This window comes from Pipistrellus kuhlii, unplaced genomic scaffold, assembly GCF_014108245.1.
Source record: "Pipistrellus kuhlii isolate mPipKuh1 unplaced genomic scaffold, mPipKuh1.p scaffold_m20_p_4, whole genome shotgun sequence".
In the NCBI taxonomy this organism is placed as follows: domain Eukaryota; kingdom Metazoa; phylum Chordata; class Mammalia; order Chiroptera; family Vespertilionidae; genus Pipistrellus; species Pipistrellus kuhlii.
Window position 1 is genome coordinate 77,667,022 of NW_023425540.1, and position 23,087 is coordinate 77,690,108.

The 23,087-nt window shown below is 41.7% G+C and overlaps 2 protein-coding genes across 3 annotated transcripts in view; one reads left to right on the plus strand and one right to left on the minus strand.

Annotated features, from left to right (window-relative positions):
- LOC118703683 (S-adenosyl-L-methionine-dependent tRNA 4-demethylwyosine synthase TYW1) overlaps window positions 1-7,624 on the minus strand; it is a 105,521-nt gene extending 97,897 nt beyond the window's left edge. The window contains exons 1-3 of one of the 2 annotated variants that reach the window (XM_045571230.1): window positions 7,438-7,624; window positions 6,158-6,285; window positions 4,705-4,842 (exon numbers count right to left, since the gene is read on the minus strand). In XM_045571230.1, coding sequence (XP_045427186.1) covers window positions 4,705-4,842; window positions 6,158-6,285; window positions 7,438-7,441 — 270 coding nt within the window. In that variant the 5' untranslated portion in view covers window positions 7,442-7,624. The remainder of the gene's footprint in view (window positions 1-4,704; window positions 4,843-6,157; window positions 6,286-7,437) is intronic. The other variant, XM_045571228.1, reaches the window with a different exon arrangement.
- Window positions 7,625-8,450: 826 nt separating this feature from the next.
- Window positions 8,451-13,938, plus strand: SBDS (SBDS ribosome maturation factor). Its single transcript, XM_036409464.2, has 5 exons — window positions 8,451-8,776; window positions 9,651-9,780; window positions 10,586-10,786; window positions 12,127-12,291; window positions 13,690-13,938. Exons 1-5 carry the CDS (start codon window positions 8,649-8,651, stop codon window positions 13,816-13,818), a joined length of 753 nt encoding a protein of 250 aa, XP_036265357.1. The 5' UTR covers window positions 8,451-8,648; the 3' UTR covers window positions 13,819-13,938.
- Window positions 13,939-23,087: the final 9,149 nt, after the last annotated feature.

Below are 23,087 nucleotides of genomic sequence, written 5' to 3' on the forward strand. Positions count from 1 at the left end.
AAGAGTTTTATTAAAGAAAAAAAAAGAGGTGGTCATTAGAGGGTCATGTGGGGCCAATTCTCACAGAGCATCCAGTGAGAATTTACAATTTTAGGAAACAAATCTGTTCACAGAGCAATAGAGAAAATCCACACCAATTACCCCATCATTCTGTCCTAAATATGAACAGAAAAACTATGGATCACCAAGAACATGATGAGAATAAGAAGCAGGAAAGAGAAGAACCAGCAGCAGAAAAACTGAGAAAGCAGGCAATTAAGGAAACAGAAAACAGAAGTCATTATTTAGCAATATATGAATAAAATGTTATAAAAATTGAGCAAAATAGAATTTTTAATTAATATATAATTAATTAACATTCAAAAAGGATTTGAAATTAAAATCTAAGAACAGAATGAAAATAAAAAGTTACAAAAAAAATATGAGAGAAAAGGTTTGAGACATAGAAGACCATCCAAAAGCTCCAACATCCATCCAATAGCAGTTAGACCACAAAAACAGAAATAAAAAAAAATTTACCCTAGAAATATTAGCAGAATTAATGCAAACAAATCCTCAAAACTAAAGAGCCCCCCCAAAAAAAAAAAACCTAAGACCCCAAGAGTCCAGCATGATGACTAAGAAAAGATCCAACCTAAACATCCTCTCATTTAAGATCTGATTCTAAAAGCTTCCAAAAACAAAATTAAAAAAGTCAAGTCATCTTCAATATGTCATCAGCAACCCTTCTTGGTAGAAAACAATGAAGTGATGCCTTCAAAGCTGTAAAGAAAAAATTTTGACACAGTCTTCTATACCCAGCCAAATATGAATCAATCAAATGTGAATCCAGAATAAAGAAATTGAGGTGGTACAGCTTTAAGGAGAGCCTGAACTGACTATGATGTGGGCACAATATTAACTGCGATCTGAGGAACGTTTGTGTGAACCAACTAATATAAGGAATAACTTTTATCTAAAATTGAAAAATCTAGAAATATAGCACAAGAAGGTTAAAGAAATAACCATCAGAGGAACTAAAACAGAACTAGTTAAAAGATTCCCTGGAGAGCACTTTTCATTATGAACTCTCTGTATGCCTGGATCTGTTACTATCTGCAAGGATTAATTTGATCTTTTTTTTTTTTCTTTCTTTCTTTTTTTTAGAGAGGAAGGTAGAGGGAGTGAGGGAGAGAGGGGGAAAGAGGAGAGAGAGAAAAAACAATATGGGATCAAATCCACAACCTGAGTATGTGCCCTGACCGAGAATGAAACCGGTGAACTCTCAGTGATCAGGATGATGCTCGGCCAACTGAGCCATACCGGCCAGAACAATCATAAAAAACTTTTAAACATTCATAAGATCTTTTATTGGAAACATAAAATGACTTTGTTTTCGTTATTTAGATCCTTTTGTTTTTCTCTCAGTTTCCCACTTCGGTTGCCTAAAGCTGATGTTGAACAAAGTACTATACCTGCACTGGAGTACAAAAAGACAGAAGTATTATTCTACAAAATACCCACAAGAGGTCAGCAGAACCCACTTTTGTACAGTACTATACAAAAATCACCAAAACCGAATTTTCTTAAAGCCATTTTCATGTCAGCCTTAGAATCCTTTCCTAGAAAGCACTCAATAGCTGTGACTGACCTTCGTAACAAAGAAGCAGGCAGCACCTAGATACAATTAAAGAATGGAAAGTATCTTTCAGCTACATATCTGAAGCATATGTACTTTAAACAGTATTCCATGTCTATCATTAATACTTTTTTAAAAAATCCTCACCTGAATGGTGAGGATATTTTTCCCATTGATTTCTAAAGAGTGGAAGGGAGGAGGAATGGGGAGAGACTGAGAGAGAGAAGAAAGAGGAGAGGGAGGGAGGGAGGGAGGGGGAGAGAGAGAGAGAGAGAGAGAGAGAGAGAGAGAGAGAGCGAGAGAGAGAGAGAGAGAGAGGCACACCAATTGGTTGCCTCCCACACATGCCCCCACCAGAGCAAAGAATTGGACCTGCAATCCAGGTACATGCTCTTGACTGGGAATTGAAACTGTGACCCTACAGTATGCAGGCTGACGTTCTAACCACTGAACCATATCGGCCAGGGCAATCATTTATACTTTTTACACTTTTAACATTTTTCAAAATCAAAATCATTTCCTTGTGGAGAATACAAGATGGCTGCACAGGTAAACAAACACCTAGCCGCAGCCGCACACAACAATTTCAATAAAATACAACTAAAATATAAAAAGGACATTACCCAGAACTACAGGAAAGTCGACTGACTGGGAATTCTACAACGAGAAGCAAGGAGAAAACCAGAAGGAAGCGCGGAGGAGCTGTAAAAGCCTAAGGTACAGAGACACGCGGCGAGCATGGAGAGGATGGGGCCGGAGAGAAAGGAGGCTGAGTGCCTGGCTGGCTTTCCCTAACAGGAAGGAGATAAAAGCTCCAACTGTGCTGAACCCCAGACCCGACAGCGCTGAACCCCAGTTCTAGGCCAGACCCTGGGGACCCAGGCTCATACAGAGGGAGCCTGGGCGGTGAGGCGGAACCCCAGGGGAGCGGCGAAAGGAGGTCCCAGAGGCGCGCACATTGCGTGCCGAGGACGGACTGTTGACTCTGCTGCTAGATTGCCCTGGCAGGAAGGAGACAGGCTCGGGACTGTGCTGAGCCCCAGTTCCGACTGCTCTGAACCCCAGTTCTAGGCCAGACCCTGAGGACCCAGGCTCATACTGAGGGAGCTGGGCTGTAAGGCGGAAACCCTGGGGAGCAGAGAAAGGAGATCCCCAAGGCGCGTACATTGCGCGCAGAGAAGGGATGGTTGGCTGTGCCGTGGGATTGCCCTGGCTGGAAGGAGACAAAAGCTCTGGACTGCTCTGAACCCCACTTTCAACCCCACTTCCAACTGAACTGAACCCCAGTTCTGGGCTCATTGGGGGAGAGCCTAGACTGCTTGGTAGCAGGCGAAAATCGAGAGCACCTTTCTCTCAGAGGTGCTGGCAGCCAGTACCGAGGGACCCTGGGGATTACTAAGACTCAGGAGCCCCATAGGGCGGGGCTGAAACCCCGCCCCATCAGGGAAGCTGCGAAAATGCCGAGACAACGAAATAGATCACAAACGAAAGAAATGGAGGACAAAAAGCGACTGGATATAGAGTTCAAATCTACGCTTATAAGGTTTTTCAAGAATTTCCCAGAAAAGGTCAATAAGACCTATGAGGATATGAAAAGGGATCAACTAGAATTAATAAGGAATCAACAAGAAATAATAAGGGATCAACAAGAAATAAAGAATACATTGTCTGAAATAAAAAATATTATACAGAGTCCTAAAAACAGAATGGAAGATCACAAGAATCAAGTCAAAGATTTGGAACATAAAGAGCCAGAAGACACTCCTCCGCAGAAGCAAGAAGGCAAGAGAATTCAGAAAATTGAAGATAATGTAAGAAACCTCTGGGACAACTTCAAGCGAACCAACATCAGAATTATGGGGGTCCCAGAAGATGAGAGAGAGCAAGATATCAAAAACATACTGAAAGAAATAGTGACAGAAAACTTCCCCCACCTGGTGAAAGAATTAGACTTACAAGTCCAGGAAGCGCACAGAACTCCAAACAAAAGGAATCCAAAGAAGACCACACCAAGACAAATCATAATTAAAATTCCAAGAGCAAAAGACAAAGAGAGAATAATAAAAGCAGCAAGAGCAAAGAAGGTAGTTACCTATAAAGGAGCACCCATTTGATTGTCAGCTGATTTCTCAACAGAAACCATGCAGGCCAGATGGGAATGGCAAGAAATATTCAAGCTTATGAATAGTAAGAACATACAGCCAAAAATAATCTACCCAGCAAAGCTATCACTCAGAATCGAAGGCCAGATAAAGAGCTTCACTAATAAAAAACAGCTAAAGGAGTTCATCACCACCAAACCAGAATTATATGAATTGCTGAAGGGGGTTCTTTTGGAAGAGAAAGTAAACAAAGATAAAAATTATGAACAACAAATACATAACTATCAACAAGTGAATCTAAAAACCAAGGAAATTAAAAAAAAATCTGATGAACAATATTAACTGTTGAATATAATAGAATCAGAGGTATGGAAGGGGAGTGAACTGACGATTCTTGGGGAAAAGGGGAGAGGGGGATGTGGGAAGAGACTGAAGATAAACTGTGCACCTATGGATGAGGACAATGGGGAGTGGGGAAAGGGCAGAGGGTGAGGTGGGAACCTGGTGGAGGGGAGCAATGGAGGGGGGGAGGGGAAAGAGGAACATTTGTAATAATATGAACAATAAAGATTTATTAAAAAATAAATAAATTTAAAAAAAAATCATTTCCTTAAACAAATGTGTGAAGTTGTGAAATTCAGGGCCCGTACTGGACTAGTGCTGCCCTCCTCTTTTCACTATCTCCTACTTCTCTACCAAGAGGCATCAACAATAGACTTGCACCTCTCTCCATTCTGCTGAGATAGAAGCAAGCTTCACCACAAAACACCTTATGACAGTGACCACCAGACACCACTAATCAGCTGGAATTGGGTACAAGAAATAAAACCTACCTACCATCCCAGAAAGGAAAAATGGACGCTGGAAAGGGGGAAAAGATGAAAGAAGACTGGAAGGCCAATTCTGTTCACTGCTAAACGGCACTTTTCAGGGACTTTTCTTAAAGCTCAGGAAATCCAAGAGGAAGTGACATAGAGTCCTTACCTTCGCTGTTCCAGTCTGGGAACCATAGAAAATCTTCACTCCAGACACAAAGACTTCCTTCTTGGGAGGAGAGATATAACCGTTTGTCATCAAATCCTGAGCTTCTTTTGGAACTGATTTCTCCTGTGAGTTCTTGTCCTTAAATATAAACCACAATCTACGTTGAATCTTTTCCCACCTTCAGTAGGAAAGAAAATTAGCACAGATATTGACCCATTTTATTATCTTAAGCTTTCTAGGTTGTACTCCTCAAATACTCCCTTCTTGGTATAATTACGTCCTTACAAGACAGGACCCATATTTTTTAAGATCATAATGATTCCTATTATCTATACCAGTGTTTCCCAACCTTCTCTCATGATGAGAATCACCTGGTGGAGTTGTTAAAACACAGATTCCTGAATCCCAACTAAGAAGTGCTAAACTAGAATTTTTGGGAACATATAGGTAAAATTGCATACCTAACTTAGTGCTCTGTATATAAAATCTGTCTTAGAGCACTAGTTAAGTATACAATTTTACCTATATGTTCCCAAAAATTCTAGTTTAGCACTTCTTAGTTGGGATTCAGGAATCTGTGTTTTAACAACTCCACCAGGTGATTCTCATCATGAGAGAAGGTTGGGAAACACTGATCTATACTAATAAAAGGGTAATGTGCTAATTAGACCAGATGCGGACATCCTTACGGACAAAGTCGCAGTGGCAAGGGCCAAGGCAGAGTCGGTTAGGGAGATCAGGCCGGCAGGGGAGGGGATTCGGGGACCATCAGGCTGGTAGGGGAAGGCAGTTGGGAGCCCTCAGACCAGCAGGGGAGCAGTTAAGGGGTGATTAGGCAGGCCAACAGAGGCAGTTAGGGGTGATCAGGCAGGCAGGCAGGAGAGCGTTTCGGAGGCAGTGGTCCCAGATTGCAAGAGGGATGTCCTGGATTGGAAAGGACACAGGTGGGGCTGAGGGACATCCCTCGCCCATGCACAAATTTCTTGAACGAGGCCTCTAGTAGTATTATATGCATGAAAGTACTATTCAAAGATAAAACTGTACATACCTTCATTTCTAATGTATTTTAGTGGGACAAGAGTAGAAACCTTTTTTGATTGTTAATTAGTGAAAAGAAAAGACTACTAGCCTTTAAAGATGTGAACCAAATTTCATTTTCTACGAAAGTTTAATTTTTCATTACAAAATCTTTCTGTACTATAAGAATGAGACACCCATACCCCATCAAAGAAAAAATAAATATAATTTAGTTCAAGGTAATTTAGCATGCAAAAACAGAATAAACTTCTTTAGGCATTAAGAAAAATGCCTAAAGATTAAACATAAAAGTGACTTACAGTTCCTTTTAGCTTTCCTGCATTTTTCTGAATGCCTTAGAAATTCTGCACTCTAAATTATCCATGAAATTGAATGCTTCAATACTCTCCTATTAAAAAAAAAAAATTCCACTTACCTGCTTCCTGATAACAATCTGTAAACAAATCCAAAGGCCAATACCAAAGGCAAAACTGAAATATATATAATATCTGTTTATCCATAATGATATTAAAGGTGAGAAATCCCATGTATCCGAAGAAGGATCTAAATTTAAAATGATACATATATGTAATTGTATTTAAAGCTATACATATACAAAAAGGTCCACTCTTATTTTAAATTTAAAAAAAAAAAACCTCCATATTCAACAATAAGGCTAAGAACTTTATAGAAAATCAACTCTGGTGAAAATAATACATGTGCTGGCTCATGTGGCTCACTGGTTTGGTTGGAGCGTCGGCCCCCCCTCCACACACACACACACACACACACACACACACACCCCAAAATATTTCCGTTCAGGGCACACACCCAGGACTCGGTTCCATCTCTGGTCCTGGCACCTTCGGAGACAACCGATCAGTATTTCTCTCTCACATCGATGTCTGTTTGTCTGTCTCCCCCCTCACCACCACCTCCCTCTAAAATAAAAAATAAATATATAAAATAATAATACCTTATGTGGCAACGTGATAAAATTATGATAATCGCTGTGTTTCCACGATATATATTTTTTTTCTTGTTTTGGATATAGCATTTGGGAGCAAAAGAAGGGAACAGAGTCAAAGGACTTTATGGGGAATTCTGAGTAGATTTCGCTTTGTTATGCTAGCTCCGTAAGGAAAGCTTTAAGAAGTACGAAACCTATTCCCTTTTTTCTAAGTTTATTTTTAAAAGACCCAGGGCCCCTTGTAAAGGGTTCTTAAATAACTGACCTCACACTCCATCCTGAAGGGAGATACGGGCGGACCTGGCCTCAAAGGTTAAACCTGGGGTCAATTTCAAAAGGCGACGCCTAACCTGTTCACAGGTGCCCTCCACCCGGGGAAGATCCCCAATGCACGTGGGGAAGGGGAGGGGGTGGCAGCTGTCTCTGCCCTTTAATAGAGGTTAATAAGGAGATCGGACGTCCCGATTTCTAACAATTTGTCCCGCGTCCCGATCGGGACTGCTTTAAAACGCCGCGGGACGCGGGACAAATTGTTAGAAATCCGGACTGTCCCGCCAAAAGCGGGACGTCTGGACACCTTCGGTTAGATTAGAAGCAACAGGGGAAAGCCAAGTCGAAAGCAGAGATAATCCTCCCGTGCCCCAGCGACCTCACAAGGGTCGTGGCACCGCCGCGCCGCCGGGACAGGGTCCCGGTAAACGGCTTCTCCCTCCCGCCTCACGAACGCTGCCCACCGGGGCCCTTACCCATCCTCCTCAGAGCCCGGGCCCGGCGGCCCGAAAGGAGACCAGGAGCGCGGACCTGGACAGCCGGGCGCCCAGTCTCAGTACCGGGGGCCGTCAGAACCTCCTGGCAGTGCTAGTTGTAAAACCTGAGAGCCCGGAGCCGGGGGAAGCCATGCCACCCGCCGGCGCGTCGGGATTGGCTCAGAGGGAAGAGGCGGGCCCAGGGAAGCACCACCTACAGCTCGGGGCGAGGAAGCTGGGCTCCGCTGGTCCTGCTTGGATTGGCTGCAGTGGGGAAGGGGCGGGCCTAAAAGGAAGCCCCGCCCAGAACTCTGGGCCGGGCCCCCAGAGAGCTCGGCCCCTCCGAGCTGGTTCAGAGGAGGAAAGCTCTGGTCCCTCAAAACACTGTGGAAACCCGAGTGGGACTGGGAAAAGGGGGAGGAGGGGAAAAGGGGGCTAAAGAGACTAAGGATGTCATCGACCAAATGCAATCTGTAGGCCCGTTTGAATCTCTTGAAATACACCGACTGCAAACATTATGTAAGGGAAGTTTGGTTATGGACTGGCTCTTAGGTGATACGAAGGAATTATGGCGAATCATGTTGGGCGTATTTTAGGATAGACTGAAGTATTTAGAGCTAAACCTTATCATGATTTGCTTTAAAATACTCCCAACAACAACAATAATAATAATAATGGAGAAAGAATGAAAGCAATAATGGCAAAATGTTGATAATTACTGAAACGGATTGGTGGGTACATGAGCATTCATTACACACTTTTTTTTCTTTTCTTTTTTTTCTGTGTAAAAAAAAAATCTGTAATGAAGGGTTAAGGTGGGTATGGGTGGCCCTGAACTCTGCGGAACTATAAGGCAACCGGCGCTGTGTTTCCACCCGACCTGCAAATGTCAGCTTCCACAGCTAATCAGGGCTCTTAGCTCATTGGCGAAATCACATTTACCGCAGGAAGTGCGTCTGTATCTTCGGGCACGCCACAGCGTCGTAAAGGCCGCAGTGCGCATGCGCCATCGCTCACGCTTCCGGGTGGGGCTGTCTGCGCAGTGAGTCCGCTGGGTGTTCGTGGCCCCCCAGGCTGTTAATCGCGAGACTGTGCTCGCCGCGGGCGGTACTGCCCCGCGCGCCGCCTGCTCCTTACTGCGAGGCAGGTGGCTTTCCGGCCGGCGCAGGTCCGCCGCGGCTCGTCGGACCCACGGCCTGTGAGCAGCCACGATGTCGATCTTCACCCCCACCAACCAGATCCGCCTGACCAATGTGGCCGTGGTTCGCATGAAGCGCGCCGGGAAGCGTTTCGAAATCGCCTGCTACAAAAACAAAGTGGTCGGCTGGCGGAGCGGCGTGTGAGTGACCCTCCCTCCCCGCGGGCGGGCCGGAGCCGGTGACCCTGCGGCGGCCTGCCCTGGTGGCCGGGTGCCCGGGCCAGCCTGGGGCCTGGTCAGGGAAGGAAATGGAGAACTTCTCCCTGCTGTGGGCCTGAGAAGTGTCCGCTCTTCCCGAGCTTAGCGCCTGAACGAAGCGTTCCTGTTTGGTTTGGTTTGGTGGTTGGTGTTTGCTTTTGCTTTCCTTTATGCTAGGAGTGTCGAACTCAATCAGAGAAGGGGCCAAAATCTAAAATCCAGCCTAAATCGCGGGCCGAATGGTTTACTGAACAGTCATAAACTGTCATTGTGATGGAAACGCAGCGGAGTGCAGTGATGACAGCGGGGTGCGGGCCACATTGCAAGGCCTGGCGGTACGGATTTGGCCCGCGGGCCTTGTGTTTGACACATGTGCTTTATGCTGTCACAAGAAACCTCCATGGTCCTGGTCCTTTGGCCAGAATAATAAAGGTAAAGAGCCTAGTCTTAAAAATATTCTAGAACATCTCATGTCACAGATGTTAGCCCGGTATCACCGAAGTGCGTAGTGTCTTCACTGCTGCCATCTAGCGGCCGCGCTCAGCGGCAGAAGCCGGACCCGGACCCAGACCCAGATCTATATCCAGACCCGCCAGGGTCCCATACGTCCTCCCACGACGTTTTTCTCCAATGAGTAAAGGCGAATACATATGTGGTTCTGCGTGTTTTTTTTTTAATGTTTCCTTGGTACCGCGAGGATTTTTTAGGAGTATTTATTGTTTCTTGCTGTTTGTTTCGTTGCCATCTCGTATTTAAATGTGAATGAATTTCCAAACTTCAAGTGTATTCACTTAGGGCTGTCTCTCCGTCCTCACAGGGAAAAAGACCTTGATGAAGTGCTGCAGACCCACTCGGTGTTTGTAAATGTTTCTAAAGGTCAGGTTGCAAAGAAGGAAGATCTCATCAGCGCATTTGGAACAGATGACCAGACTGAAATCTGTAAGCAGGTGGGTTTTAACAGTTGCAACATAACTACCCATCTGTAGTGTGAGTTCTTAGATCTGTAGTGAAAGTACTTAGAGATGTGTTAAACTTTTAAGTTTTTGTTGTTGTTTTGGAGTTAACAGTAACCACGCAATAATTTGACCTGCACAATATCACTTTTAATCGTTCGGGACATGGTGGGTTTTTTTAATTGACATATAATTGACAAAATATTATGTTTCAGGTGTACAACATAGTGATTCAATATTTATAAACCTTATGAAATGATCACCACCAGAAATCACCATACATACTTAGGAAATGGTTTTTATTTTTTGCCAAAGCCTCCAGAAATTAAATTATCTACTAAATTGCCTTATTTTGTTCCTTTATATACTTTTAATGTAATATGGCTGAAAGAATTTCTTTTCAAGTAGTTCATCATTTAAACCCTTTGCTAAGGTTGCCTTTTCTCTTCCTAATCCTAAATAAGTGCTATTCTACTTGAAATATTTTTATTGCATGCAATATTATATTTAAAATCATTTTTCTTAAAGTATTAATGTTTATTGCATGTAACATTATTATATTTAAAGTCAGTTTTCTTGAAAATAATTAAAATTTTAGATAGTAACTCTTTAAAAAAAATAAGTGATATTTTGGAGCACAAGATAATCCAGTGCATTCTTTAGGCAAAGCTCAAATTTCAGTAGCTCTCTAGAGAGGATTAAATTTAATTTTCTCCTTCGTTATTCTTGTGGTTAGTTAACAAATAGTATGTAATAAAGACATTGCTTAAATTTTATGGAATTTTTTTGTTTGTTTTAGATTTTGACTAAAGGGGAGGTTCAAGTATCAGATAAAGAACGGCACACACAGCTGGAGCAGATGTTTAGGGACATTGCAACTATTGTAGCTGACAAATGTGTGAACCCAGAAACAAAGAGACCATACACTGTTATCCTTATTGAGAGAGCAATGAAGGACATCCACTATTCAGTCAACACCAACAAGAGTACAAAACAACAGGTTAGTAGTTTTTAATGTCATCAAAAAGTATCCATGAAAATCAGTTTTCTCTGAGGAAATCATTAAAATAATTGATCTGTAATAAACTGATAATACTTGAAAGCAAGATTTGGGGAGAGGGGTATGAAAGGATGTATATTGTAGAGAAGAGAAATGGAATGTTTTTTAACTACATACAAATATACATAGGACTCACCTTTCTATCCAAATCAAACCTTTAAAGATAAAACTTGGATTTCTAAAGAAAGAGTCTTTGTAATGCTTTAGATTTTTTTTAAAAACACATAATTCACATACCATAAAAGTTACCCTTTTAAAGTATACACTTCATTGGTATATTCACAAAGTTTTGCAACCTTTCTTACTACCTAATTTGAGAACATTTTCATTACTCAAGAAAGAAACCCTGAACCCATTATCTGTTACTGTTCATCTTTCACAAGCCGTTAGCAACCTCTGTCTCTATGGATTTGTTTATTCTGGACATTTCATATAATTGGAATCATGTAGCATGTGGCCTTTTCAAGGTTCATCCATGTTGTAAAATAGTAGTATCAGTACTTTATCCTTGCTACTTATATTGTTTTTACAGACAAATATTGACATTTTATGGCTGAATCATATCCCATTGTATGGAAATACTACATTTTATTCATTCATTCAATAATATGGGTTGTTGCCACTTCTTAGCTATTGTGAATAATGCTATGGAATTCATTACAGGTTTTCTGTGGACATTTTCATTCTCTGTACCCAGCAATGAAATTGCTAGATCATATGATAACTGTTTAACCTTTTGAGGAACTGCCAAATCGTATTCCAAAACAGGTGTACCATTTTCTATTCCCACAATGTACAAGGGTTCCAATTTTTCCATGTTCTTGGCAATATTTGTTATTTTCTGCCTTTATTATAGTCATCCTGGGGTTAACATTCTGGTTTTGATTTGCATTTCCCTCATGACTAATGATTTTCATGTACTTACTGACCTTTAGTCTCTCTGGAGAGATCAATGTTCGGATCCTTTGACCACGTTTCAGTATTGAATTGTAACACTTTTTCTATACTCTGAATACTAGTACCTTATCAAGCGTAATTTGTTAATATTTCCCCCTATTCTTTAGGTTGTCTTTTCACTTTCTTCATAGATTTTTGAAGCACAAAAGTATTTATCTTCAAGTCCAATTTACCTATTCTCTGTTTGCTTATGGTCATGTCATATGTCTAAGAAACCATTGCTAATGCAGCTAGATGGAAATAGCTTTGTTATGAATACCTTATGAAATAAGGCAGCAGAAACAGCAAAGAAATTGCAAACATTTTCAATTTTGTCTTAATAGGCTTTGGAAGTGATAAAGCAATTAAAGGAGAAAATGAAGATAGAACGTGCTCACATGAGACTTCGGTTCATTCTTCCAGTGAATGAAGGAAAAAAGCTGAAAGAAAAACTCAAGCCACTGATCAAGGTTATAGAAAGTGAGGACTACAATCAACAATTAGAAATTGTAAGATTAAAAATCAAGTTCCTCATGTTAACAAAATAGTTTTATTTTCTGATTATAAATGTGTAACAAACTTTTAAAAGGTGTGAACAGTAAGACATTCTCAGAAACATCTTACCTAGAATTAGGTAAAAAAATATTAAGGTCTAAGTAGAACTAAATTGTAGTTAAACACACGATATTTTTCTTGTTGTTTTCCAGTTAAATTATAATATTTATGGTAAAATCATGTTGGTCATGTGACAAGGTATTAACCTCCTTGTTTAAAGACTTACCCAGATTTTAGGTGAGAATATATATTACAGTGTATATATTACAGTGTATATATATAGAACTAATATATATTAGTTCTTTTTTGTGCCCTGACTAGGGATTGAACCAGCAATCTTGGTATATCTGGATGACGCTCTAACCAACTGTGCTGCTGAGCTGGGGCACCACAAAACATTTTTTTAAATATATTTTATTGATTTTTTACAGAGAGGAAGAGAGGGATAGAGAGCTAGAAACATCGATGAAAGAGAAACATCGATCAGCTGCCTCCTGCACACCCCCAACTGGGGATGTGCCAGCAACCAAGGTACATGCCCCTGACTGGAATCAAACCCGGAACCTTTCAGTCCACAGGCCGACGCTCTATCCACTGAGCCAAACCAGTTTCGGTACACAAAACATTTTTAAAAGGCAGCAAAGCCCTAGCCGGGTTTGCTCAGTGGATAGAGCATCGGCCTGGGAACTGAAAGGTCCCAGGTTCTATTGCGGTCAAGGGCACATGCCGAGGTTGTGGGCTAGATCCCAGTGGAGGTCTTGCAGGGGGCAGCCAATCCATGATTCTCTCTCAGCATGGATGTTTCTCTCTATCCCTCTTCCTCCCTCTCTGAAATCAATAAAAATATATTTTTTAAAAGCAGCAAAAATATGTCCTTGAGTCCTTACCCAATAGCTTCAGACACAGTATAAAACCAGGTTTGTGCAAATTGAAGTCCCTAAATTTTGCAGCAACTTTATAGTTTCTGTATAGGCCTTCAAGCACCTTTCTCTCCTTCAACTTGGATAAAAAGAGGCAATTTTATTGAACTATAAAATTCAATGCTATTTTTGTATGAAAAGAAGCATATTCTTCTAATTCAACCACTTCATCTTACGGCTGAAGAATCCAGATGTGTCTTTAAGCAAGGAGGCCAATGCCTTGTCACAGCAGCTCCATGCATACTCCGGGGCAGGGCCTAGAGTAGTCTGCCATCTTGTGCATTATCTTTGTGTTGCACTGAAGAGCTGTAGTAGTAGAGACATCCGGAAAGTATTGTGTGCTTGTCTTAGACTTAGTGGAAGTTAAAGTTGTGTTGATTTCTATTGTATTGCTCCTCTTCATGTGGTAAACAGCTGTGTTAAATGTTTCAGGTGTGTCTAATTGATCCAGGCTGCTTCAGAGAAATTGATGAGCTAATACAAAAGGAAACAAAAGGCAAAGGTTCTTTGGAAGTGCTCAATCTGAAAGATGTGGAAGAAGGAGATGAGAAATTCGAATGACATTCATCAGTCTCTTCCTCTTTGAAACACTAAAACCTTTCATTTCCCACGGCCCTGTGTTCTTTCTGTGGTCTGCCAAATACTTGCTCGAATTGGTTTGTTTTCTAACTTTGTGTTAAAAAGGACTTTGCTAAATTATAATTGTGGTTAATTAGTTTTATTTGTAAATTGGGATTTTAAGGGGAAATGAAAAATTCAAGACACAGAAGTCCAGAGTAGTATTTGGCTGTCTCATACTATTGTAGCTTTCCAAGGTGAAAGTTATTTGAGGCAACTCTTGTGGATAAAAAGTTGTTTTGTACATTATAATAAGAGTAATTTTGGAAGGATATGTCTGTATAATCAAAAGGGAATATTTGCTGAAAAAGAAAACAGTGCTTATTTCTACATAATGAAATGCGTGTATAGGGGTAACTATATCTTGGCCTAAAATACAGCTTGGATAATGGCTTCCTGATCATCTGAAAAATACATATGATGACTGTGCAACACATAATTTTCATTAAACATGCTGCCATAATATAAATTACTCCTATATTAAAAATATATATATAGTCATTTATTTCTAATTCTTAAAGTTTATAATATATGTTAATATAGCCAAAATTATGAAATCAATAAAGCCACTCTTTATTGTTACTAAACTATGGCTTGAGTTTCTGGACAGGTTCCTCCCCTTTTTTTTTTTTTTTTCCTTCTGCCTCTTATCTGGTCAAGTTGGAGAACTGTTAGCAGGATTAAATAACCAGTATGAGCAATACTTACAAAAGGGCTGTCCTGATAAACACTGATTATATTATATCTTACTGATATATCAGAGATGTAATTGCATTTATTTTAGTATTAACACTTAACTGAACAGTGTGCATTTTTAAATCTACTTGTCCTCAAAAGAGATTCTAGAATGTAAATTTATATTTCACTCAAAATAAACATACAGATGTGATTTGTGGACAGAAATTTTCAACTGAAAGAGTTCTTGACTTGAACATGACAGGGAAGCCTGTAGAATCACTGCTAATCCAAATTCTCAGAAATGTCTCATCCTATATAATAAAAGGCTAATATGCAAATTGTCCCTTTGGTAGTTCAACCAACTGGGAGTTCGACCGCTCACTTTTACGCGCGTTCACCATCAGAGGTTGGCGCAGAATGGAAGAAGGCCCCCTATCAGCTCTGATCACCAGCCAGCCTAGGGACCCTACCCATGGACACATTTCCTAGTTTCATGCACTAGGCCTCTAGTTTCAAAGTAACTGCCCAGTCCCTTCCCTGCACACACTCCATGGTAACCATTACTTTGTATCTAAGAGTTTATTTCTGTTTCATTTTGGGGTTTTTTAGATTCCATACATAAATGAATTCATACGGTATTTGTCTTTGACTTATTTCACTTACCATAATACTCTAGGTCCATTTAAGTTGTCAAAAATTGCCAAGATTTCATTTTTTATGGCCAAGTAATATTTCTTTTTAAATGTATTTTATTGATTTTTTTACAGAGAGGAAGAGAGAAGGATAGAGAAGTAGAAACTTCGATGAGAGAGAATTATTGATCAGCTGCCTCTTGCACACCCCCTACTGGGAATATGCCCGCAACCAAGTTACATGCCCTTGACCAGAATCGAACCCGGGACCTTCAGTCCGCAGGCCAATGCTCTATCCACTGAGCCAAACCAGTTTCAGCAAGCCAAGTAATATTTCACTGTATACAACCACATCATCTTTACCCATTCGTCTTTCAAAGGACATCTAAGTTGCCTCCATATCTTGGCTATTATAAACAATGCTGCAATGATTATAAGAGTGCATAAATCTTTTTGAATTATGTCAGTTTTCTTCAGATAAATAACCAGAAATGGAACTGTTGGGTTATACTTTTATTTTTTTAATTTTCCATAGTGATTGCACTAATTTACAACCCCAGCAGTACACGAGTTTCCTTTTTTCCACATTCTTGCCAACAATTGTTATTTTTTGTCTTATTGAGCTGACATTACGTTGTCATAATGTCAGCTCATTAATGTCATAATGTCGTAATTATGTTGCAGTTTTGAATTGTATTTCCCTGATGGAAAATACTAATTTTAATTTTTTTAAATGTATTTTATTGATTTTCTTTTACAGGGAGGAAGAGAAAGGGACAGAGGAGAGAGAATCATTGATCAGCTGCCTCCTGCCCACTGGGGATGTGCCTGCAACCAAGGTACATGCCCTTGACCAGAATCGAACCTGGGACCTTTCAGTCCGCAGGCAGACGCTCTATCCACTGAGCCAAACCAGTTTCGGCGGAAAATTCTAATATTAAATTGTGTCTTCAATACTAGTGTACTCAAGTTTTAAATAAATAATGAAAAGTTTCAACTCATAAAATGCAAATAAATTGGGGGTGGATAACTTCATGGAATAAAATGATTTACCACAAGACATTTTTTAAGCTCTTTGGTAATTTTAAAGTGACATCAATCCTTTTTCTCGAGGTTCATTTTTAATGATTTCTTCTGCATTGCCCTTAGGAAATTGTGAGAAACTTGCCTGGTTCTGGGAACTTGAACTGCCCCATAGCAGGTGGCCCTGGCCCTAAGAAGCAAGGTGTGAGAGCAGGAAGCCCAGCAAGGAGTTGTAGATGAGCTGTTTCAAGTTGAGGTCTTGCACTGGACCATAGGAGCTGCACCTTTACACCCTTTTTAGGGATACCTTTTGTGCATGGCTAAGCTATAAAGAGGTTTATTGGTCTTAAGCTATATTTGGAATTGGAATAGGTATACATTTGAAGATCCTCTGTGAAAAACAGAGACTTGAATACAGCCAGAAGAATTTGCTATTTGTCTTGGCCTGGTGTCTGATGATAAGACATTTGCAAGGGTTTTTTTTAAAGGTTTGTCACCCTAAAACAAATGCCCCATTGGTACCTATGTGAGGATCAAATTAAAAGAAAGACAAAGTAGTATCATAGCTATCATGGCTAGCCTAGGATACAGTCTCTTAAAACTAAAAACAGAAATCAGACTTGGAACAAAAATTAAAAACTATTTACACTATCAACCCACCCTCCTATGTTACACGGCAGTCATGCAATCTTCCTCCTATATTACACTGCAGTCATGCAATCTTCCAGACGGGCCCATGGGGGGAAATCCTCACCATCACAAATGGCCAGGTCCTTTGCCAGGTCCTTCTGCTAATGGTCGGAACTCGGCTCTGTTGGAGGCTGATAATCAGAACTTGGTAAGAGCTATTTTAAGGCCTCTTCTAAAACTAACTGGACCATTAGCCGGGACCGGTTTGGCTCAATGGATAGAGCGTCGGCTTGGGGACTGAAAGGTCCCGGGTTCGATTCCGGTCAGGGGCATGTACCTTGGTTGCGGGCATATCCCCAGTAGGGGGTGTGCAAGAGGCAGCTGATCGATGACACTCTCTCATCGATGTTTCTAACTCTCTATCTCTCTCCCTTCCTCTCTGTACAAAATCAATAAAATATATTTTAAAAAAATAAAAAAAATAAACTAACTGGACCAAAATGAAACTGAGTACTGCAAGGGAAAGAAAACATGTATCGATATAAACATTTGTGGAAGGATCCCACATTCCACATCCAAAGGTACACAGCTCTAAATCCAGGCATAGGAACCTTTTCATTTCCACTTTAGTTGCAATTCTTAATATAAAGAAGTAAATTCAAGATGATGTAGTTGGATGGGCAGGTGAGATGTTGATGTTATTGAGGATGAGATGCAATTCTTTCAAGAATTAAAAATATAATTCACCTGGTAAGTGCAATTAACACTCCCATCCAACAAATTCCCAATGTCCTTTTCCTTTTTTAATTTTAAAAGTATTGCTTTTTATCATTTTTCATTCATCACCTCCTCCTCTTTGGCAACCATCATCAGTTTCTCTACATGAGTCAGTTTTGTTTTGTTTATTCGTTACTTATTTTTCTGTACTTTGTAGAATGAGTTTGGAAGCATTTCTTCCTCTTCAGTTTTTTGGGACCATTTAAGGATAGGAATTTGTTCTTGGAATGTTTGGTAGAATTCACCTGTAAAGTCGTCTGATCCTTTTATTTGTTGAAAGCTTTTTGATTGCTGTTTTTATTTCATTTCTAGTAATTGGTCTCTTTAGATATTCTATTTCTTCCTGTTTCAGACTTAAAAGGTTATATTCTTCTAAAAATTTATCCATTTTTTCTAGAAGGTTGAATATGTTGGCATATAATTGTTTGTAGTATTTAATGATTCCTTGTATTTCTGTTACATTGACTGTAACTTTACGATCTTATTTGAATTTTTTTTATGCGTTTAGCTAAAGTTTTTGTCAGTTTTGTTTCCAACAGAGAACCAGCTGTTGGTTTAGTTGATCTTTTCTATTTTTAAATTTCTATTTTATTTATTTCCACCCTGGTCTTAATTCCTTTTTCTCTGTTGGTATTTTGTAGAAGAGCTACACTCAAGGACTAAAGAGCCACATATGGTTGGAAAGCCACAGTTTACCAACCACAGCACTAAACCAAACCAGCTAGGGAAGGTTTTTTTATTTTATAAAAATACATTTTTATTTCTCTGGGATAAATGCCCAGAAGTACAAATCTGGGTAGTATGGTAGTTACATATTTAGTTTTATAAGAAACCAGTTTTTCAGAGTGGGCTTGCCACTTTACATTCCCATCAGCAATATATGAATAATTCAGTTTCTCTGTGTTCTCATCAGCATTTGATGTTACCACTACTTTTTATTTTAGCAATTCTGATAGATGTGTAGTAACTTATTGTGGTTTTAATTTGCATTACTCTAAAAACCACCTACATCCACACATGTGCATATTACTTCTATTTGTTGCCTATACTTTCAGATTCTGGGCAGAGCACCTCAAGGTATTTTTTATTTTTTGTTTTGTTTTGTCTTACTTGCCTTGCTTAAGCTTTTAGCATCTCTCATTTATTCAGAGTCCAATCCAGGCCAAACTCTCTAACATTACTATTGCCAACAGTTGCATAGCCCACATTCTTCAGATACTGCACACTTCTTGCCAAACTCTTGGTTTTCCGCTGTGTACTTTTGGCTTGTTTCCAGTCCATATTACTTCTACCCAATGAATCATCCAACCAAGCCACCCACCCAGTCCAACTCACAGCATGTTTCTATAATAGCTACAGGCTATTATTATTTTTGTATCTGGATATGGTGAAAATGTACAGGTCTGTGGGTAATATCAGTGATTCCTTTTTCTAGCTCCCATGGCATTCTGTGCATTGGGGTGGAAAGTGGACAGAAAATGCACCATTTGTCTCCCTACTCCAATGCCTGCCTAATGACACCTGGGCTTCCATGAATACCAAATGGACATCTTTGGGGCAGTAGGCAAATCAAGGACTGTCCTCTGGGACCAATCCCTCTTCCTCCTGTAGTGCTAGGGCCAAGGCCCCCACATCAGCCTGAAGCTGGGCCACAGTCGGGCAAACCAGAGCAGAAGAGGCATATATCATAGGCTGGTGGACTTGCTTTGGGTTTTCAACAAGGTGATGACATCCCTAAGGGACTCTGGAAATTTAGGGAAAGCTTTTGGTCATCATAATAACAGGGGAACACTCCCTGGATGCGGAGGCCAAATTTCACATTTCACATGGCTTCCAGTGTCTTATCCAACATTCAGAGGTGGGAAATCTTCATAATCACTTGAGCCTGGACCCTTACATTATTTTGCACAAATATTTATTTCACATACATAGTATTCTCTAGAAATGCAACTCAACTGAGGGAAGAGTGTACTTTGTTTTATTGAGAAACAACAAAAATCAATCTCCAGCAGCCCCATCGCAGGAGTCTGAGAGTGGCCCATTCAACACCTCGCCTGTCACACTGCATGTAGAGCTGTCCCATTCACAGCAATCCCCTAGCAGGTACAAGCACCTAATCCAGTCATCATCACTTCCAAGAGCAATTGTGCCCAGGCCATTACTTACTGAAATACATGAGTTCATTAGGTACTTTTCCTTTTATTCTTTATTTTTCAGTTAGTCCTATATTTTTCTCAAATGACATGTTGGTAGATGATGTTACCTCTCTTTCCAGGATAGTAACATTTATAAAAGAAGGTTGAGCTCAAGGAGCTAGAAAAGACCAAAAGGTCCCTGATGCCATAGTGTGACTTTGAGTCTGCTCTTGGTGCTCACTGGTGGCCTGCAGCTGCCCAGCACTAGTGGCCCTTGGCAGTCCTAGAGCAGGAGAGCAGCCAGAGAAAAAAGGAGCTCCATTCCAGGTAACAGACAATGCAGTGTCCATCACAGGTGCCCAAGTGTGAACCCCTGGGCCGAGGAGAGGTGGGTTACCCAGCATCTCCAAAGATGTGGCAATGTGAACCAGTCACATGGTCATGGATTTGGTATGAGGTAGATGCCAAGATTTGGTTGAAAGATAAGGACAAAAGGATCAAGAGTCAGGCACTTCTGAGAGGGATTTCCAGTTGTAGGCTGGTGATGAAGGGGCAGGAGAGGGATGAACTGCTGAATGAAGAAAGCATTTAAAGACATAGAGGTTTTAATTAGAAGTATCCTTTGTTTTTGATTAATGGCTTCTTCATCTTTAAAATGAAGGGCTGGTCAATGTGATTTCAAGATGTCAGGCTCCAAAATTCTGAGACTAGAGAGATTGTAACTTGCTCAAAATGACAAAATTAGTTCTTGAAGGCTAGCATCTTGGAGTTTAGAATCAGAAATCTCTAAGCTGTTCAGGGCTCTCATAAATCATCTATACCAGTGTTTTTAAATCACAGGCTGCCTGCCAGTAGTTGGCCAAGCAATCAATTTAGAGGTCCAGGCCAGTTTTTTAATTAAGTAGAAAAGACTAAAATTAGAGTATCAGTATGTATCACATGCAGGGCAATGATCATTTCATAAACCTTATATAAATATCCTCAGGCATCAATTCTCATACACTCAATGAACGCTATGAATCCATGGCATAAGCAGCACCACTGTTAACGGAAGACTAAAGCCGGGGGAGATTATCTTTGCTTTCTTAGTTCTCATTACCAAAAGGTGGCCACAGGTGACCCATCAGCTTCACTCATGGATACCTCCCCTCACTCTTATTATAATGTCCCATTATAATAAACACTAGGGGCCCAGTGCACAAATTCGTGCACCTTGAAAGGAACTGTGGGTCACGAGGCTGTGGTGGTCACAGAGCTGGGTCTAGGCCCATCCTCCACAGGCCGCCCCTCCAACCCCCATCCCTTCTGCTGAGGCCCTGGTCCCATCTGCCAGCAGCCCTGCTCCCGCCACCACCGCTCCCACAAGCTGATGGCACCGGCCCTGCTCACACCCGCTGACTGTGCAGAGCAACTGGGGCCAGTGCCAGCGATGGCTGCTGCCCCAATCACCCCTCAGGAGTGGAGATAGAGAAGCCCTCAGGGGCGATCAGGACCAGGCGCCAGCAGTGAATGCTAGGGGAGCCAGCGCCAGCAGTGGGTGTGAGAGGTGGCTGCTGGCCACGATCATCCCAGCAGGCCTAAACCAGCAGTCAGACATCCCTCTCACAAACAGGGATCACTGGCTCCTAACCATTCGCCTGCCTCCTAACCACCTCTGCCTGCCAACCTGATTGCCCCCTAATAGCTCCCCTGCAGACCTGATTGATGCCTAGCTGCTCCCCTGCAGACCTGATTGCCCCCCAACTGCCCTCCCCCGATGGCCTGATCACCCACAACTGCCTTCCCCACCAGGACCAGCCTGCCTCCTCTCCAGGACCAGCCTCCTCTGTACCACACAGAGCTGTGGGACCCCCAGGCCTCACCTCGCAGCCCCACCTCCATTGTGTGTGTAGCCATCTTATGACGACATGAGGGTGTGACACCACCTAGGCTATTATTAGTATATATTACAGAGTGCCAGACACTGTTCTATACACTCTGTAGTAACTGACCTGCTGAATCCTCATCACATTCAAGTATGTACTATTATCCTTTTTTCTATAGATGAGAAAACTGGGACACAGAGGGGTTCAGCAACTCGGCCATAGTTACATGGCCTGCAGGAGTTGGAGCAGGGCTTGTATCTGCCATGCTGAACTTCAGTTCAGAGAACTCCCTTCCTGGACCAAGTGGTGGTAGAGCAACTCCCTGCACAACCCTCCCTCCCCCGCCCAGGCCACCTCAATGGGGCCACTCTGGCAGCAACCTGGGGGCATCTTGTCCTCAGGTGGGGAAACAAGTTCTTACACAACTCCTATTCTCCACCTAGCACGAAGCCAAGGCCCTTAGAGTTCAGCCTCTGCACCAGGGCCAAGCCATGTCCTCTGCATGGAATGCCCAGGCAAAATCCATTCTTTTGCATGTGCCTTCGTATTGTACCTCTTCCAAGATGCCTTCTGCAATCACCCCAACAAAAGCATCATAGCCATCATCCTCTATCTTTATCTTGTCACTATCTGCCAACAGATTATATACTGAGCGAGCAAGAGTAAAGGGGCTAAATAATATCAAAGGCAAAACTCAATCCCTTTTCCCCCTAGAATTAATTGACCAGCCATCTATCCTTGCAATGGTCAAACAACTCTATTTCCCCATCAACAACTAAGTGCAGAGGATGCAGTGCCCTGGCAAAGAAAGTCTAGCACATGCAGGGGCTCTGTAACAGAAGGCGGAGCCAGCGAGGAGTCTGCTTCTGGTAACTAAGGCCAGCCACACTCGAAGGGTTTATGTAACTGAGAAGAATGTCTTTGCACTCCCACACCTATTCCATGTTCCCTGTATCACTTCTTTAGGAGAGGATCTGGGTCAGGTCTGCAAACACTAGCTGGTCCGACACTAAAAGAGGTTTTTTGCTCTCAGGAAGATCTGTGTGCTTGATGAGACCAGCTTAGTAGTAAACACTGCCCATTCTGATGATAGGTGACACTTTGAAAGAACTACTTCAAAAACCCTCAATTAATTATCACATACTAGAGGCCTGATGTACAAAATTCATGCAAGAGTAGCCTTCCTTCCCCCTGGCTGCCGGCACCAGCTTCTCTCCAGGGCTCAGGAGCCGCCGGCAGGCACCAGGGCCCAGGCTGCTTCCCTCTCCTGCCGCAAGAAGCCCCAGGACCTGGGCTGCTTCTATCCTCTGGCCGCCCGCAGGCACCCAGGACCCGGACTGGCTTTCCCCCAGCCCCAGCTTCGTTAGGAAGGACGTTCAGAATGATGTCCAGTCTAATTAGCATATTACCCTTTTATTATTACAGATGTTCTTGCCTTAGAAAACAACATCAGACAGGAGGAAACAGAGACA

What these genes read in the sequence shown, in the direction of transcription:
- SBDS (XM_036409464.2), top strand. Translation starts at nt 8,649, where the DNA reads ATGTCGATCTTCACCCCCACCAACCAGATCCGCCTGACCAATGTGGCC. An exon ending in AGACTGAAATCTGTAAGCAG is followed by an intron (nt 9,781 to 10,585) that starts GTGGGTTTTAAC and finishes TGTTTGTTTTAG; the next exon opens with ATTTTGACTAAAGGGGAGGT. An exon ending in ACAATCAACAATTAGAAATT is followed by an intron (nt 12,292 to 13,689) that starts GTAAGATTAAAA and finishes TAAATGTTTCAG; the next exon opens with GTGTGTCTAATTGATCCAGG.